The sequence below is a fragment of the Mustela nivalis genome (assembly GCF_964662115.1).
Source record: "Mustela nivalis genome assembly, chromosome: 1".
NCBI lineage: Eukaryota > Metazoa > Chordata > Mammalia > Carnivora > Mustelidae > Mustela > Mustela nivalis.
Window position 1 is genome coordinate 44,719,423 of NC_139020.1, and position 17,837 is coordinate 44,737,259.

At 33.9% G+C, this 17,837-nt stretch overlaps 1 protein-coding gene across 2 annotated transcripts in view; it reads left to right on the forward strand.

The window, feature by feature from the left end:
* Positions 1-17,837, forward strand: part of LOC309844750 (ephrin type-A receptor 6) — a 519,889-nt gene that overhangs the window by 351,177 nt on the left and 150,875 nt on the right. For both annotated transcript variants that reach the window (XM_082691954.1, XM_082691955.1), the window contains one exon: positions 10,253-10,378. In XM_082691954.1, the coding sequence (XP_082548080.1) occupies positions 10,253-10,378 (126 nt within the window). The remainder of the gene's footprint in view (positions 1-10,252; positions 10,379-17,837) is intronic.

Consider the following 17,837-nt stretch of genomic DNA (forward strand, 5'->3'; position numbering starts at 1 on the left):
TTGGTATGTTTCAACATGTTTGTTTGTAGATGAGATGGCAACGATGTTATCAATATCTAGAAGTGAAACTAAATCCAAAACATTCTCTTTCATACTTTGTATATGAGAGACAACAACACAGCAGGTACATGCTGGCAATCAATGTCTAGTCCCAACTAAAGGCAGCCATGAAAAATTATAAAAAGGCAGAAGTAGCCTGCCTCATGATCTCTTTATCAAGTATACTCCTGGTACAAACTTCCCTTTAATAATGTGACAGATATAGCCATAGTTCATAAATATTAAATACGTAGCATATTTTGCCTATGAAACTAAATAGACTAGCTCTCAAACACATTGATAAATGTTGCTTAGCAGCTCCTTAGCTGACACCTTGGCACCTGAGGTGTAAAAGCATTTTTTAAAAGAACATTCAATTTTAGAGTCTGAGCCCAGAAAGACAAGGGTAAGTAGCAATCTGCTGACCAAGGCCTTATGTGGTGACTCAGTCACGAAGACATGCTTTTCAATTTCAGGTCACCCGTTCACTACTTCTTGGAGAAAGGAACTCTAGAATTTAAATTTTTTTCAGAATTTTAGTTGCTCCTGGTTCCTAAATATTGGCTCTTTATAAACATTTAAAGCGGAAAGTCACAAATCTCATTGAACTTTAATAATTATACAGGTTCTGAGGATATTTATATTATTAGAATATAGCTGATCTTAATCTCACAAAACAAACTGAGGGTTGCTGGGGGGAGGGGGTTTGGGAGAAGGGGGTGGGATTATGGACATTGGGGAGGGTATGTGCTTTGGTGAGTGCTGTGAAGTGTGTAAACCTGGTGATTCACAGACCTGTACCCCTGGGGATAAAAATATATGTTTATAAACAATAAAAAAATAAATTGAAAAAAACAAGAAAAGAAAGAAAAAAAAAAAGAATATAGCTGATTTTAAAATCTTTGACATTGGGGTGCCTGGGTGGCTCAGTGGGTTAAGCCTCTGCCTTCAGCTCAGGTCATGATCTCAGGGTTCTGGGATCGAGTCCCGCATTGGGCTCTCTGCTCAGCAGTGAGCCTGCTTCCCCCTATCTCTGCCTGTCTCTCTACCTACTTGTGATCTCTCTCTCTCTGTCAATAAATAAATAAAATATTTTAAAAAATAAAAATATTTTTAAAAATTTTTAAATTTCTGACATCGAGAAAACTCAGTCTAATGTGTATGCAGATAAAGTCTAACTGCTTTTGATATTCATATAATTATGATTTTAATTCAACTCAATAAATATGACATTGAGCTCCCACTATGTGCAAGCTCTGGGACTAGACATAAAGAGAAGAATAAGACATGCATGAATTGTCCCTGTTCTTAAGGGATCAAATCCTAATAGAGAACACAAACATATAAACAGAAGTCACCTGATGGCAGCCCAAAGGCTGAAGTCAGCTAAGAGGTGTGTTTTATTGATTTCTACAGTGTTCTTTCAACACCTGAATTTGTTGCCCTTAACCAGAACTTTCACCTTTGACTCAGTGCCTTTGTAATCAATTTTTTGTCATCGATTGGATATACTAATTTATTGTAACTAATGGGCCCTAAAGGTATTTGCATTTGGCATTGCAAAATTGTAAACAAATAAATACTGCATCTATAATAGTGTTCTACCTCTATTCTAGTAGCTAAGATTTTATGGGGGTCATGGTAGAAAGAATAATGAGTTCTCTCTGGATAGGTCAAGCATGTGAGACCAGAAGGACAGAAGGTCTTTCCAAGAGAAGGAGATATCATGGAAGTATGGAGACATGAAGTGATAGGTCAAGTTTAGGGAATTATGGAAAGTAATATTTATCCCTAATTTATTGCACACTTACTGTTAGCCACTAATAGGCACTTCCTATATGGTCTGCAATAAACCAATATAAGTGATATATTTATTATTAGCTCCATTTTTCAAGTGAAGACATTGAGTATCAGAAAAGCTAAATAACTTACCCAAGATGAATCTTCTAGTGAATGGTTGAATAAAAGTTCTGGTCTCGATATTAAAACCTGATGGATATATCAGCATATTACAGATTTAGTCAGGACACATTTTTGGTAATTAAGATTCCAAGTCCTACGACATAAAAGCATAGGTAAGACCACTGGACATAATCCATGTATGGGAGAAATACAAGCTTAATTCAATATAACAAATGAAATAAAAATTACATAAATAGACTTTTAGAACTAAAGGAAATTAAGGGAAGTTCTGGTCCAAGTTCATTATTTTACAAATGAAAAAACTCAGACATTTAAAATATTTGTTTTTAAAAAGTCAGGGTGCTTGGGTGGCTCAGTCAGTTAATCATCTGCCTTCAGCTCAGTTCATGATCCCAGGGTCTTATGATTGAGCCTTGCATCATTAGGCTTCCTGCTCCACGGGGAGTCTGCTTCTGCCTCTGCTTATTGCTCCACTTGCTTGTGCTCTTTCTTTCTCTCTGTCAAGTAAATAAATAAAATCTTTAAAACTGTAAATAAATAAAAAGTCAAAGAATGTCTATTTTAATACAAATTAAAATGCATTTTTAATAAATGTCTTATTTTGATCAGCTTCAAAATATCTTCTCTTTGTTAATACTATAGTTTTATAAAATTACAGCAACCATAATTTCGTCATACATATCCTACAAGTTTAAAAATAACTCAGGAAAAGCTGAAAATTTATTTTTAAAAACACTGCAGAAATAACTCATAAAAATCTAGCCATGAAACTGCCCTTTTTGCTTCAATACTTTTATTGTGACCTATTGAACAACAACAGGATGAGAAATCTATAAAATTCATATTGCAGTGACCTGAAGGATTAAAAAAAAAAGTCAAAACAAAACAGTAATGGTTGCATGATCTTTAATTGTATTTGGTGCTGAAGAATCTTCATGGAGATTAGCTGTGTAGTTAGCTAAACAGGAAAATACTAATATAATTGAAGGCATATTTCCATTTATAATAATTTAGGAAATGGAAAAAAAGTCTGTAGGTATAACTTTGGTTTAACTTAGTTAGAATCATTTCCCGGGGGGTAGGGGAAAGAATCATTTCCTGAAAATAATAGTATCCTCTCAAAAATTGATTTCCTCCTTTTGTACCAGAAACGTGTGTTATAGTGCCAAGTTAAAACAACAGCAACAACAACAACAGGTGCTTCAATAAATACTTGCTGAACAAATGACTAAGTCTATGAATGAGTTATTTATGAATGTAATGGTTCTCTTTCACATGGTAAGCCTAATTGAAAATTATCTCTCATCTAGTCATTAGAAAGTTACTATAGGCCTAGGAAGCAATTGAGTAGTCTGAGTACTTCCTTAGATCCTAGTAAGATATTTGCCTAAGGAGCAATTTGTCACTTCTCATTTGATCATTTTTTCAAACCATTTATTCAACTGGCCATTATTGAAACCCTACCCTGTGTAGCTTCCGATCAAGTTAGAGCAGCCTATGCCGGGGTCCCAGCCAGCTCACCTCATGAATCACGATACAGCAGGAATCTTTTCTCTACTAAACTAGGCACAGCAGCTCAGTATTTCCTAGACCATGTGTTATTAAATAAAGAGACCTAAACAAAGGTTTCTATGGAAGAAGAATGCATTCTTTTTTTTTTTCAAAGATTTTTATTTATTTATTTGATAGAGATCACAAGTAGGGAGAAGGCAGGCAGAGAGAGGGGGGGAAGCAGGCTCCCCGCTGAGCAGAGAGCCCAATGTGGGGCTCGATCCCAGAACCCCGAGATCATGACCCAAGCTGAAGACAGAGGCTTAAACCACTGAGCCACCCAGGCGCCCCTTCTTTTAATACCTTACATGACAATGGCTCTTCTTACTGTTGCTAGTCTTCCTTCAGTGGTGATGTAACTCAGAGTCAGAGTCTGAGGCTTCATCCACAAAAAGTTAGGAAGCATGTGTTCAAACAACAGGCTTATTTTCTTTCACTTCCCTCAGTGTAGGAAAGAATGTGTAACCTGTAATTTATTGTAGCAGAAATAGAAGAGAAGCACACTGGAAAGAAAACACGAGATACACAAGGAGTAGAGGGAAACACACTGACAAAGGACAAGTGAAATTGATTGATAGGTAGATCGATAGATAGATGATAGATAGGGAGACATTTCTATAAATAGAGAGCAGAGAATCTTGGAAGGTTCTGAAGTGAGCATTCCTCAGGGAAAACAGACCTTGACATAGCATTTGGTTTCACAGACTATGTTATCATTAAACTTTGAAGTTATTCCTACTATAACTCAGAGGTACCATCATTAATCCTAACCACACAGCCATGGAATAGCTACTGTGTGCCCATTAAGAACTGAATACTGAATTCTTAAGGCTGAGGAAAGGATCTCTATTCTGAATGCATATATACTCAATTCTTAGCTCTCCAAAATTGTAGTCATGCCCCTGTCAGTAACCATGTTTGAATCCAAACTCTACTCTGAATATTAATTTACTTATAAGCCATATATATTTTCTGTTTTACTGTGTTATGCTTTTATATTTACTCTAAGACAAAATATAAAAGGAATAAAATTTAAATATTTTGAAATAATATTCATTTTATATACTAACAGTGTAAGATGTATCAATTTAGTATCCGATTACAAGTTCAGCTTATTTTGATACTTGATTTCAAATAATAATCATACCATACACACAAAATATACATAAGATACTATATATTTAGAACATTTTGTGATCTCTTTTCATGTCAGATTAGATCATCCTGGCATTTCACATTATAGTTGACAATTCTTTTTAAGAGTAGAAGACATAGATTTTCTATTTTGTGTCCTATGTGTTTGCTTGGACCTTGAATACCTATTTTCTGATGTATATCCAAGGTTGAGAACCACTGTGTAAGGAGCAGCATGAATTCTAGGTTCACTGCCCTGGGCCAGATGAAATCAAGGCCCTGCCCTAATTGTTCAGCTCTTGAAGTAACTGTTTTACTTCATAAAGTCTTTAGTAGGATTTCTCACTGTTTTATTGCTTAAATGAGCATTGTCCAAAATTCTCTGATTACACGCCTCTAACAATGAAAATGTTTGAGCATCCTCCACAGGGAATATTATGAGTATATTTTATTTATAATTTATTTGAGTCACATGTGTGCATGTGAATACTTAGAATACTAAGTTTACAATTATAAATGTTTTGCTTTTAACTGAATCTAGATATTCTTTGTCTACACATAGATCAAATTGGGTATCTGCAAAAATAAAACCAAATGGAGACAATTTAAATGAACCACGTCTCAAAAAATTCCCATTATAGGGATATTGCCTTTATTAAACTTTTCAAGCAAAGTTAAATTATTGATATGTAATCTTCAAAGAAGAGATTTCTTCTGTTAGGTTTTTAATCTATGTATGTGGGGGAGGCAGGTAGTTCTGCATTAGAAAAATTTAATCAGTCTACCTCAATTTCTCACCCAAAGAGGTTTCTTTTGGGCACCTAGGTGGCTCAGTTGATTAAGCAACTGCCTTTGGCTCAGATCATGATCCTGGAGTCTCGGGATCAAGTCCCACATCGGGCTCCTTGCTCAGCAGGGAGTCTGCTTCTCTCTCTGACCTCTCACCTTTCATGCTCTCTTTCTCTCTCAAACACAACCTTAAAAAAAAAAAAAAAAAAAAAAAAAGGAGGTTTCTTTTCTTAAAGCATTAGGACTTTGGGGCCGTGTGGGTGGTTTAGTCTGTTAAGTGTCTTGATTTCAATTCTGATTATGATATTAGGGTGATGAGATCAAGCCCCACATCAGACTCTATACTGGGCATGGAGCTTTCTTAAGATTCTTTCTCTCACTCTGCCCCCCGCCCTGCTTGCTCTCCCTATTAAAAAAAAAAAAAAAAATGGGACCATCTGATAATAATGTCTCATATTTATGATTATTTACTTTATTTAATCCTTACATTAGTATTATTAGGTAGGGTGAATTGTTATTTTCATTTTATATATGAGGAAATTAAGGCATGAAGAATCCAAAGTCATAGTCATTTTGTTATACAAATTCTAAAGATCTAATTTCCAAGGTAAAGTTATTTCAAAGAGATTCCTGCAAATCAATGAAAATGAGATTTTGTTTCATCGAGTTTAAGTGTTATATATATCTTATTTTAACTCTTTGAAAACCGGCAACTCTACAGACCAGATTACTTTCAAATAATCTAGATAATCAAAATCCTCTATTAACTGATCAAATCAGATGTCAAAACTCAGGCCAATCATGTCAATGTATGCTTTTTTTTACAACACAGTCAATAGCAACCAATTTTTTTTTTTTTTTGGATGCTTTGCTCTCATACAGTGTTTCTCAGTGGTGCTGCTATCATTTTGAGAGAAATTCTCCTTTGTGAAGGGGGTATGTATACCAGTTATTATAATGCCTTTAGCATACATCCTGACCCTCACCCCAAAAATATGTCTTCCCTTAGTCATAATTTGCATTACTACCTAAGGGATATCAATGACCACTGAACTACGGAAGGACAGATAACCTGCAGCCAGTGACTTATGTTAATTTACCTTATACCAGTAGTTAATAGTGTCTTTCGTGAGTCTTAAAATCAAAAGTGTTTGAAATTATATTGGAGTAAGGTTTCAGATTTAGCAAATAAAAATATAGGATGCCCAATTATCTGGCAACTCTATATTAGAGACAATATAATGCTAATATCCTGTTATGGTATTTCTTTAACCCACTTACTCATGATCACTAACAAACTGGAAACTCTTTATTTGAGATTAGTAAAGCATATGTGAAGTGACACATCTTATATTTTCAAACTTGTAATGAAAGGGAGGAATATTCTCATCAAAAGTCTACTTTATCTGACACATAACTCAAACTACTGAATGCAACTAAAAACAATACATCTACATTTATCCTGCTACAGATAATAGCTGTTGTTTATTCTTTTGCTATAATATAATTAATAAGTTCAATACTTGCTTATTTAGTTTGTTGTTTCCATGTTTAATTCCAGTACAGTGTAATATTAGTTTCAGATGTACAATATAGTGATTCAGCGCTTCCATACAACACCCAGGTTCTCATCAGAGCAAGTGCCCTCCTTAATTGCCATCACCTATTTCTCCCATCCCCCACCCACCTCCTGTCTGATAGCCATCAGTTTGTTTGCTGTAGTTAAGAGTGTGTTTCTTGGGGTGCCTGGGTGGCTCAGTGGGTTAAGCCTCTGCCTTTGGCTCAGGTCATAATCTCAGGATCCTGGGAGCTAGCCCCACATTGAGGCTGGGGAGCCTGCTTCCTCCTCTCTCTCTCTGCTGCCTCTCTGCCTACTTGTGATCTCTTTCTCTGTCAAATAAATAAATAAAATCTTTTTAAAAAAAAAAAAGAGTCTGTATCTTGGTTTGTGTGTCTCTCTTCTTTCTGTGTTACAATTACTTATTTAAAAACTAAAATAAAAACAGCCAAAGACAGCAGTGTAAGCAATACAACAAACCAGACTAAAATTATTTCATATCCAATCCCAAAAGGTTCCTGAACTTAATTTCTTGTAGATTACGAGATAAGAGAATTATAACAAAGAATAAGTTCAGCTTCATTATTGAATTGTGAAAACAGAGCTGTAGTGTTTCATGCAATCTCTACTGACATGACTGACCCTAAGGAGAAAAATGATAAGACGTTATTAGCACGTAATATGATATTTCAACTGAATATGTATTCATGTACACCTGCTTTTCTGGTTGTTTGTTTCATATATGTATATAAAAAATGACAGTTCCTTAAGGAAGATATGCCACAATAAATGAAAGATCTTTTAACCTGCAGTAAAGAAACATAACAAAGCTATAATGAATGATGCAGCAAGTTTAAGAAAATGAAAGCTATTATTAAATATGACAAGCTGTCACAACCACAAAAATAGCAATCAGAGTAATCATAGCAATAATATAATATTTTTATTTTGTTTCAAGAAGTTAAAATAATGGATATCTTTTCTTAGTTAACAGTTTCAAGTAATATGGTTAAAATAGCAAATATAAAGACAAAAATCTCTAAATGTGAAGCATATTAACATTATTTAAAGTCTGCTCTACATGCTTTTTTCCTTCCAATTTCTTTTATGATAATTATATTTATATTCCTTTGTCTTTCCTGTACATGATTATGTTATTCTTTTCCTTTACAATCTAGGATTCTTTAACCCAGCTTCCTGTCACTTAGCTTCACTAAATCCATAATCAGCTAGAATTGGAGTATTTCTGTTTGAAACAGCCTATACTATAATACGAATTTCTTATATAATTCTTTTCACTGAAACAAAATCACCATTATTTTTGTAACTTTATTTTTTTAGATTTTTATGTATGTATTTGACAAAAAGAGATTACAAGTAGGCAGAGAGGCAGGCAGAGAGAGAGGGCAAAGCAGGCTCCCTGCTGAGCAGAGAGCCGATGTGGGGCTCGATCCCAGGACCCTGAGATCATGACCTGAGCCGAAGGCAGAGGCTTAACCCACTGAGCCACCCAGGTGTCCCACTTTATAACTTTAAGAATGAAGTATAAATCTGTAATTATCTCTACCTGGTATTCAGTGATGCTTCTTGGCGATGGGCATTTTCCCAGAATGTTGAAATATTGCAATGTGGAACGTGTGTAAATGAGGGCACACTTTTGCTCAATGATCTATACCCTCATGTAGTAGAAATTAGAGTCACTGTTCACCAAAAGTTACCTCAGAACATTCTGTGGCCTACAACTTGGCACTATAGCCACATCTCTTAAAGCTTAAGGGACCCAAACTCCTCTGGGCCTTTATACTAAAGCCTCATAAATCAACGACAAAATGGATTTATTTACAGTAAATGATTTCCTTTCTATGCTTTCTTTAATTCAATGTACAATGGGCAGGCCTCACCCATAAAACATCTCTAAAGATCTGAGAAATGCTGGCTTTTCTTTAGCAACGAGTTTCTCCAGAGAAGCAACTTGTATAAAGAGTGATAGGTATACCAGGTCTGTTTAATCCTAGCCCAAGTCCAAAGAGGCTGTCAATTTTAACATATTGTAGGAGCAAAATTTGTGTCAAGGAACAGAATGAAGTCTCTTTGAAAATTCAGGACTTGTTAAAACTGAGCATGGGAGGATTGATCCCCCAGTCTACTTATCCAGAAACTGCTGGTCCTGGTTGGGGTTTCAGAGGCCCCGAAGGATATGGGTGCCTTACCACCATCAGTGTAACTTGCTTGTAGGGTATTATTGTGATTAAACTTGGATATACCATATCAATTACCAGTGCGGGCCATGCACTGACAGTGCTTGTGTATTAAATTTTCTTCTGAATGACTTTAGTATCTTTCAGGTCATTGAGACACCAAATTGTAATGCTATTATTCCAAACTGCGGGGTTTCTAATTCACATTCAGAGAATAGCAGTCTTCCAAATGTGAAGTGGCTCATTATTTATTTTTAATCTGTAGTGGAAAGATTTTTGTGCTATGAGTCCGCCAGCTCACCGGCAGCCCTCTCCCTTCCCATGCCTCAGTTTGCTGCTCTGTAAAATGAGGACCTGAATGATCTCTGATGTCCTTTCCAGCTCTGACAGTCTTTTATTCTACAATTCATGATATAATCTTATGGATAAACTTCCAAGTAGTTTACTTTTTGTTTTTTGTTGTTATCGTTGGTTTTTTTTTGTTTGATTGTTTTTCGTTTTGTTTTTTGGGGTTTTTTGTTTCGTTTTGCTTTATAATAGCCCTCTTGAAAGTGAAAAAGCATCTGGTTCCACCTTTGCAAACTCTGTCTTCTCCCGAAAAGTATAACAAATTAAGAATTGTGTATATTGAGTTCCTTGCCACTATTTCAAAAACGCACTACTGCTGACATACCTAAACAAGGCACTGTTCCTTCCATGCACCTTCGATGTCTCATCCTGCTGTGGCTGTCTTCTGTAACCCTGGGTGTGCATTCTGCAAATAGACAACTTCAATGACTTATTTATATCCACTTTGTCAAATGGGGGGTTGGAAATTTTATCTTAGCATTCTTTTAAACCATGTGTGATTGTAAGTAGTTTAGAGTAGCTTTCTTTTCAGAAACTAGGTGGGTTTTTTAAGGTTTATGAATAAAAATGCATTCTATCCCTTTTCATTTTATCACTTCTTTTAAAGTTTGATGTCTTTATTAATCATAGGTGTTTTTTTCCCCCAGTTAAATGATCAACAACTTCTCCACAAAGAAGGTTTTGATTAATGTCCATTTTTATCTCTTGAAAGGATCCTTCCCGGCCATTGGGGTGGAGACGTTTTGCCCCAGCTTCCTGAGGGCAGGGTTTTTAAATAGCATCCAGGCCCCGCATCCAGTGCCAGGGGGAGGATCTCTGCCCCCCAGGATTCCTGCTGGTAGGTATTTCAGGTGAAGTTTTCTGCCACCATATACCTCAATAGAAGTGTGCTCACAATTGAAAGATCCATAAGACAAAAATAAATATTTCTATATTGTTGAAAGTAAATGCGAGTGACTTTTCTCTACTGCAGGGATCACATTTATGATACCTAATGCTTCAGAAGTTGTGAAAGGAAGTGGAAGAAAAATCTGTAACCTGAACACCCAACTAGCATAATGCTGGGACTTCTTCTAGAATGATTTTTACATGAATAAGAACTAGAGCTTTAAATCCCAAATTTCATAAATCAGGAATAAAAATAAAGATAAATTTGACCTATTTTGCCACTTGGAACTGGCTAGCAAAGAGAATTAAAAATAACATTATTAACAGAAAGAGTAAGTCCATATTTGGATGAGCTTATAGAGATTTAATTAAAATTTCATTTCACTAAAGAGAAATTATTGGAAGAAATGCCCAAAATGTAGCAAATTTGGAAGAACCTTTTGAAAAAGAAAATTAATACTCAGTTTCCCCTGAAAATGTCAATCTGACCAAAGCTATATTTTATTAATCAGAGAAACAAAATATAGAAATTGAGCACTTTAAAGTGCAATTTCAAAGTTTACTAAATCACTTTCAGATTATCCATGGTAGTATTTGAGTCACAAATTGTTTCTCTCCTCTCATTTTTAAGATATCCAGCTGCCTTCTTCTTCTGTATGAAGGACACAAACCTGCTTTGTATTTCACATGTGTCTTAGCAAAATAGAATTAGGATATTGATTCTTGGAGTTTTATCTATCTTAATTCTTGTTTTTTATCACAATTAATAATTATGCAACAAATTATAGTAATGACACCAATGTATTCAGGAGGGTCTGGCCCATCCAACCAATACTGGGAACAATTGAAGACACTTGGAAATCCAATAAAAACAAAATTCCAACATGCACATTTCTTGCTTTTCTTGACACAATTATACTGACAAAGCCTAAGATTATTATGCTTACATTTTTCTGTTGTTTTTCAATTATCCTTGTCTATTAAATTACAACATACAAAATAACAAACTATAAATATGCTTTGATGTAATTTGGTTTTATCATTGAATAATTACAGATTGATAATGGTTTGAGGCTTTGTGGCAAACAAAGCCACTGATAGGTAGGAACCAAAGTTATGTGAATTAAAAATTAGCAATTTTAATTCTAATGAGTGCTACTTTTTTCCTCTTTAGAAATGAAACTATCAATTGCACAGAAATGTTGCATTCTTACTGTTGGTGGTGATGGTGGTGTTGATACAAAAGACTAGAAATAAAAATCCATATATGCTAAGCTCTCAGAGTTACCTGCAAATATAAAAAGGCAGTTTTCACATATATTATTAATATCTCAGTGATTGGAATTTTGTAGTGATTGGATGATTTGTAGTTTAATGGCTTAATTCTTAACTCTTACTGACAAATCATGGTGGATTTAGGTACATTTGGCAGAAATGACATTATGAAGTTCAGGAGTGACTTGAATTATTCAGCATCACTGGTAAATAAATAAATAAATAACCCTTGTCATTTAGCCACTGAGAAAGATAGAAGAAAGGTGATGTTTCTATAACACATACACAGAAAACAACTTTCTAGAGAGAGATCAGAAAGAACACTCTAGCACTCTATTCTTCTTGGCTTTAAGCCAAATTTGCCTCCAGCTTTCATAGGAGAGAAAACTCAGTTCAGTTTCCATGACTTACATACAAATCAGGTGTAACAAAATTGCCTCATAAAAAATTTATAGATCTAAACTTGTTCCTGTTCCCTCAAACTGAAATTAACTCAACTCACTTTTCCTAGCTTATATCACTTTGATAAGTGATCCCTGTACACTTCCTCTGGCACTTTTCAGTAATGACGGCTACAATTTCAAAGGTAATTTTTATCCTCTTCCATTTATCTACAGCTTATTTCCCAAGAATTTCCTTTATGATTTTGTGTAAAGAGGCATGAATCTGTAATCACAAGAAGTGTTTATTCTTTTATATTTTTAAAAAGTATTTCTTTGCTATCTAATAGAAGAACTCATAACACTTCAGGTTTAGGACATCATCAAAAAAGCAGTTCCTCCCATGACCTGTACCATGGTATTTTAAATAGTTAGCCAGAGGTTGATGTCCATGGGGCACCAGTTAATTTGCTTTCTCCCAATTGACTGTATTTCACAGTACTTCAAGGGTCAAAAGACATTAGCTATGTCGTTCAAGGAATCACAAAAACCTATTCTAATGACGGGGCTCATTTAATTCCCAGTAACTTATCTTAATCAAATTTAAATGAAATATGTGATGCTATCTTGTGTAAAATAGTTTCTTCAAATTCATGTCATACTGTGCTATCAAGAAGCAATGTTTTTTTTTTTTTAAAGAAGCAATGTTTTTATAGTAAATTTTACACTTACTGCAATAATGAGTGCATCATTGACTCATGAGGTCCAGAAAACAAATAAGCCTGAAGTTGGTAAAATTATGTAACCATTGTCAATTGTTTATACTGTTTATATGTCCTTACTATTTTTTAGAAAGGTCATAATAAAGAGTTTTTATTCTTAGTTCCAAACAGAGAAGGATACCAGAAAGTAATTGGCTAAAAATTGAATAGCAAGTATAGTCATGCATTGAATGCAATGCCTTTCATATAGAAGTTACCCAACAAAGTAAGGAAAGTCACAGGAGAGAAGAGAGGAGGGGTAGGGGAGATAAGAGAGGAGGGAAGCTAGAAGAGAAGATAGAATTATGTAACTGCTATTATATTTTTTAAATCAAAATCTTCCCTTCTGTATTCTTCCCTGCTCAAATCAAATTCTACCTCCCTGAAAAGAACTGATGTCCTTCTTCTAAATATGTAATCAGGCATATATTCTAAAATGGTAATAAGTTTTCTTCTTGGCTCCATCTAGTTATTTCTTTGACTTAATTCTGTAGCCACACTGTATCTGAAAGTGGGATAGAACATTTTTATATGCCACAGAGTACTGATTACACATAGGGTCTTAGACTCGTAGCTTATCTTATGACAGATTCTGCCTCTACCCAAACCCTTTATCTTTTTGGCAATTTCATTTCACATACCATATACAAATAAAAGCAGCATAATAAAGTCATTGGGAGATAAAATTATGCAGTTATAATGATGGAGTAATACATGGAAGTTTACTGATTCAGTCTTTTCTGTCACTGCACAGCATTAAGTATCTAACATCATGTAGCACCTTAAATTTAAACTAAGATCCAAATATTACAATGTATCTTAAAAATTAGACTTATTAGTAAAATATAAAGGCATAAAAAATATAAGGGCATATTCACTACCTAGTAATTAGTCAGAAAATAACATCCTAGATGGGTATGATTAGATCAACAAAATTCTAAGTTACATTTTTCTAGCAGTTTTCTGTCAGTTATGGGAGACATATTTTTCACTAAAGAGGCAAACATTTTATATATATAATATACATATATTATATATATTATATATACATTTTATATATATATAATATATATATTATATAATATAATATATAATATAATATATTAATTATAATATATTTGTATGATCAAGACCAAACTCAAACATATACTTCAAACTAAATGATTTGTCAATTATAATCAAAGTCTGTGAAAGAGAAAACAAAGGAAACAGGCAGCATGTGGGATTTAGAAACAGATAAATTCTGATAGAAATCAATGTCCAAGATTTCCCTAATACTTCCTTTGTGGTTAATCTTGGAAGCTCTTCAGTTGTGGAAGGACTATTCTTCTGAAACACCATCATAGTTTTGTGTACCTGTGCTTTAAATACAATGCTATATATAAAACACCTCTTTTGACTTCTTTACCTGAGCTTCTCTCCATTGCATTCCATGTGTTGGGGTCAAATTAAATGGCAAAGATGGAGTAAATCAATCATGTGAGACTTCCTTTCCACTTATACTGAATCAGATAACAAGAGAAGTCTTAAAATTGGGTCTCAAACACCAGATTTGCAATTAAATTGCAATTAAATGAAATCAAATATATAATTAATAAAGCTAATAAATAGTGATTTTTTTTTTTACCATTTGAAAAAAAGATTTGGATGAGCCTTATCCTCAAATAGCCAGACATTTTCATATCTTCACGAGTGTCCCCTGATTAGCAGGAAATGAATACACAATCCAGTTTTCTATAAACTGATAACAGATCCAACTAGACCATTTTTATAGCAAAGGACTTACAGAGCTGAGCCAATATTAAAATGTCTTCAAAATCTATTAGCCATGATTATCAATATTTTCCTTTCCATATTTCATATGAAATCCTATCTGATATGGAGTCAGGGCAAATATTACATGCGCTATAATTCAGGCAAAAATTTTTCTTATTCAGAAGGCATATAGTTTAAAAGGTAGAAATGCTAGGAATGATAAGTAAGGTTAAAGCTGCAGAGAATCTCAGATCTAAGAATATAATATTATCAGATTTTGATGCATATAGAGGACTGTGGAAAAGCAGTAACACAAATATATAAGACTAAGTGGCAAACTTAGTTTGCCATAGTTTGACTATAAGTTTAGGAAAATTGGCATTAACTCAGTATACCAAGGGAAATGAATAGTTGAAAAGTATATAACTTTTAAATACAATCAAACCATGGTTCAGTAAAATCAAAGTAAACCATTTCATTTTTTTTATATGATTAGGCATTCTAAAAAAGGTCAGTAACTTTGCTTGAGATCCATAATTTGACATTTCAAAGTTAATCATGTCTAACAAAATAATTTCTATACTTTGGTTATCGTTCTTCTGAGGATGATTATTCTTTTTATATTTTTATGTAGTATAAACAACAATTGGCCTTATTTTATCTTTAACAAAATGTTGTTGCAGTCAATGTATATAAAGGTTAAGAGATCGTGGTTTACTTTTTAAGTACGAGATCTTCAAGGGGAAAAATAATCTCTTTAATTAAAGGGTTGATATTTTATACATTTCTACAGTTGAGAATGTTGTCAATTACCCTGAGTGAGGTGTGTGTTAATGAGTGTTTGCAATCACCTACTTAAACCAAAAACTAATTATAAAAGGTATAGGAAAAACTGGAATAAATGCGCAAAGTAAAATCCTGAATAAACGATTCAAAGTGAATTACTGTTAAAAAAAGAAAAACCTCTCATTTGGATTCCTAAGTCCTGCTTACTTTATTCCTTTCCATTTGTGTGATTCCAAATAGGACCCAATAGGCCCTAATCAATACTCATTTGTACAGTTCTCCCTAGAGAACTCTCCTCCTTGAAAGTCTATGTATCTGCATGCTTTAGAAGGAAACTCTGCCGAACTAGAACTAAGCTATTAGAAAAACTAGGATGGGGAATCTGGGGCAGGAGTGGGCAGATGACCAACATTACTCTAGTTCAGGACTGAGAAGTGGCATAGAGAAGAGAGGGTCACTGATAAAATGATAGAGGAGAGACCACACCCAGCCAACAGAAGCACAAGGAAGGTGACGTAAGTGATTGTATTTCTAGTCATACACCAATAAACAACCCCTTTAAAATATTTTCACACTGTTATTGCTATATTAGAGGATTATTTAAAAACACCTTTTGGAATATACTGATAGTTTCCAAAACCTGTGCGAGAGGGGCTGGCCAGTTAATGCAAAGTTGCATTCAGTCTGCTTCCTCTATTGCTTGAAGTCATTGTTTCTAAAGAGTGTGGTTCTTTGGCTTACCTGAGGAGAAATATGCAAAAGATCAGAAAATAATTTAAAGCTTAAGGAAGACAACTTGAAGATACCACTTGAAATAAGAAAAGTCAGAATGGAAGCATACACAAAATTGAAGGTATAATTCCAACTTTCAAGAAACAGTCAGTTTATAAAAACTTTAACCTATTGAAGTTTATGAGTTTAAGGACTCTTATGGATTCCTGATGTTGTAGTATGGGTCATGGACTCAGATTCCTAATGGATTGTACTTGTTTCTTAGCCAAAAATAACAGACTCTTCACCAAGAAAATTGACATATGATCATATATAAATATTTACATACAATTTTAAGAGGCCTCTGGACCTCTTGAAGTCCATAAATGAAGAATCTCAGGTTCTTAAAAACTCAATTTTTTTTTACATAAGGTTGTGCTTAGTTGACATAAAGGATTGATAGTGCATTTAAAAGAAAAATTTTAAAAAACAGCGCTGCAGGATGCACTTGATATCAAATTCTTGAATATTTACAAAGAGAATTTCTATTCTTTTTCTTCCAGAAGACATGAAAATTATTAAAAGAAACTTTAAGTGATATCCAAATATTTTACTAGTTCTTTTTTACTTCTTCATTACTTGTATTTTTCATTATTTTCAGATTCTTTAAATACTTCTAGCTTTTGACCTTAGCTATGTATTCTTGATAGCATAAAGGTTGCTTTTTCTTAATATCATTTGAAGAAGTTTGCAACTAAAAATCCGGACCCTCTTTATATGGCTGTTTAAATTCTCAGTTGAGAATATATATCTACTCTCCAGAGATCTTCATGTTTTCTTATTACAAATTGTGTATTTTTGATGCTATTCAAAGAAACTGTCAACACTTTCAAAAGATTTATCCCAGAATCATTTTCTTTTCACAAAAGAAAATTTTTTAAAAAAACTTTATACAGCTGAACCAGTATTTAATCTTTGTGTTGGTGGGAATTGTTGTGTCTGTGTGTGTTTACCTTAATTGGAAACATGATAAACAATCGAGTGGCTCAAATGTCTTTTCCTCTCCCACAGGGCCACGTGCATGCCCTCATGGGCTGCTGGGCCTCTTAAGAACATAAATAAGTGGGAATAGACCAAACCCTGTTATAAAACATATCACATCTCAGCATTCATTCTTGTGACTTGTAGGACAAAGCTTGGTAGAAGTTGCCTAGTGGCACAATGTTGGCTTTTCCTAGTTTTGTTCACAGAGGTCTTAAAGAAAGTGTAATTAGCAAAACTGAACTTTCTTTTTCTTTTTTTTTTTTTTTGATTAAGCCCCTTTAAAAATTTGAAGAAAAGACTCAAAAATAATTAGTAACTTTCCTACGAGGGAAAAAAGGAAACTAATTGGTAGTTTAACTTATATCATAGATGTTTTCTCCATTATAATTAAAATATCACCATAAATAACTTATATAGTTAGTATTAAATATATCCTCTCCAAACATTTGCTTTAGTTTTAAATTTTGTGTTTTATTTTGATTAGTGAATGATACAAAAGGCCAAAAAACTGAATATTTGATTGGTTATGTAACCATAAAACACTTCTGAAGCCAGAAATGAAGAATAGCATTTGAAACAGTGCTGTAAAATATGATATTTTCTCTCAAAAGCTTCAAGAGTCTCTCTTAAAACATTTCTTGTAAAGGAACCTCAGAATCATTATCATAAATTGATGTGTGAGAATGGAGAAAGCAAA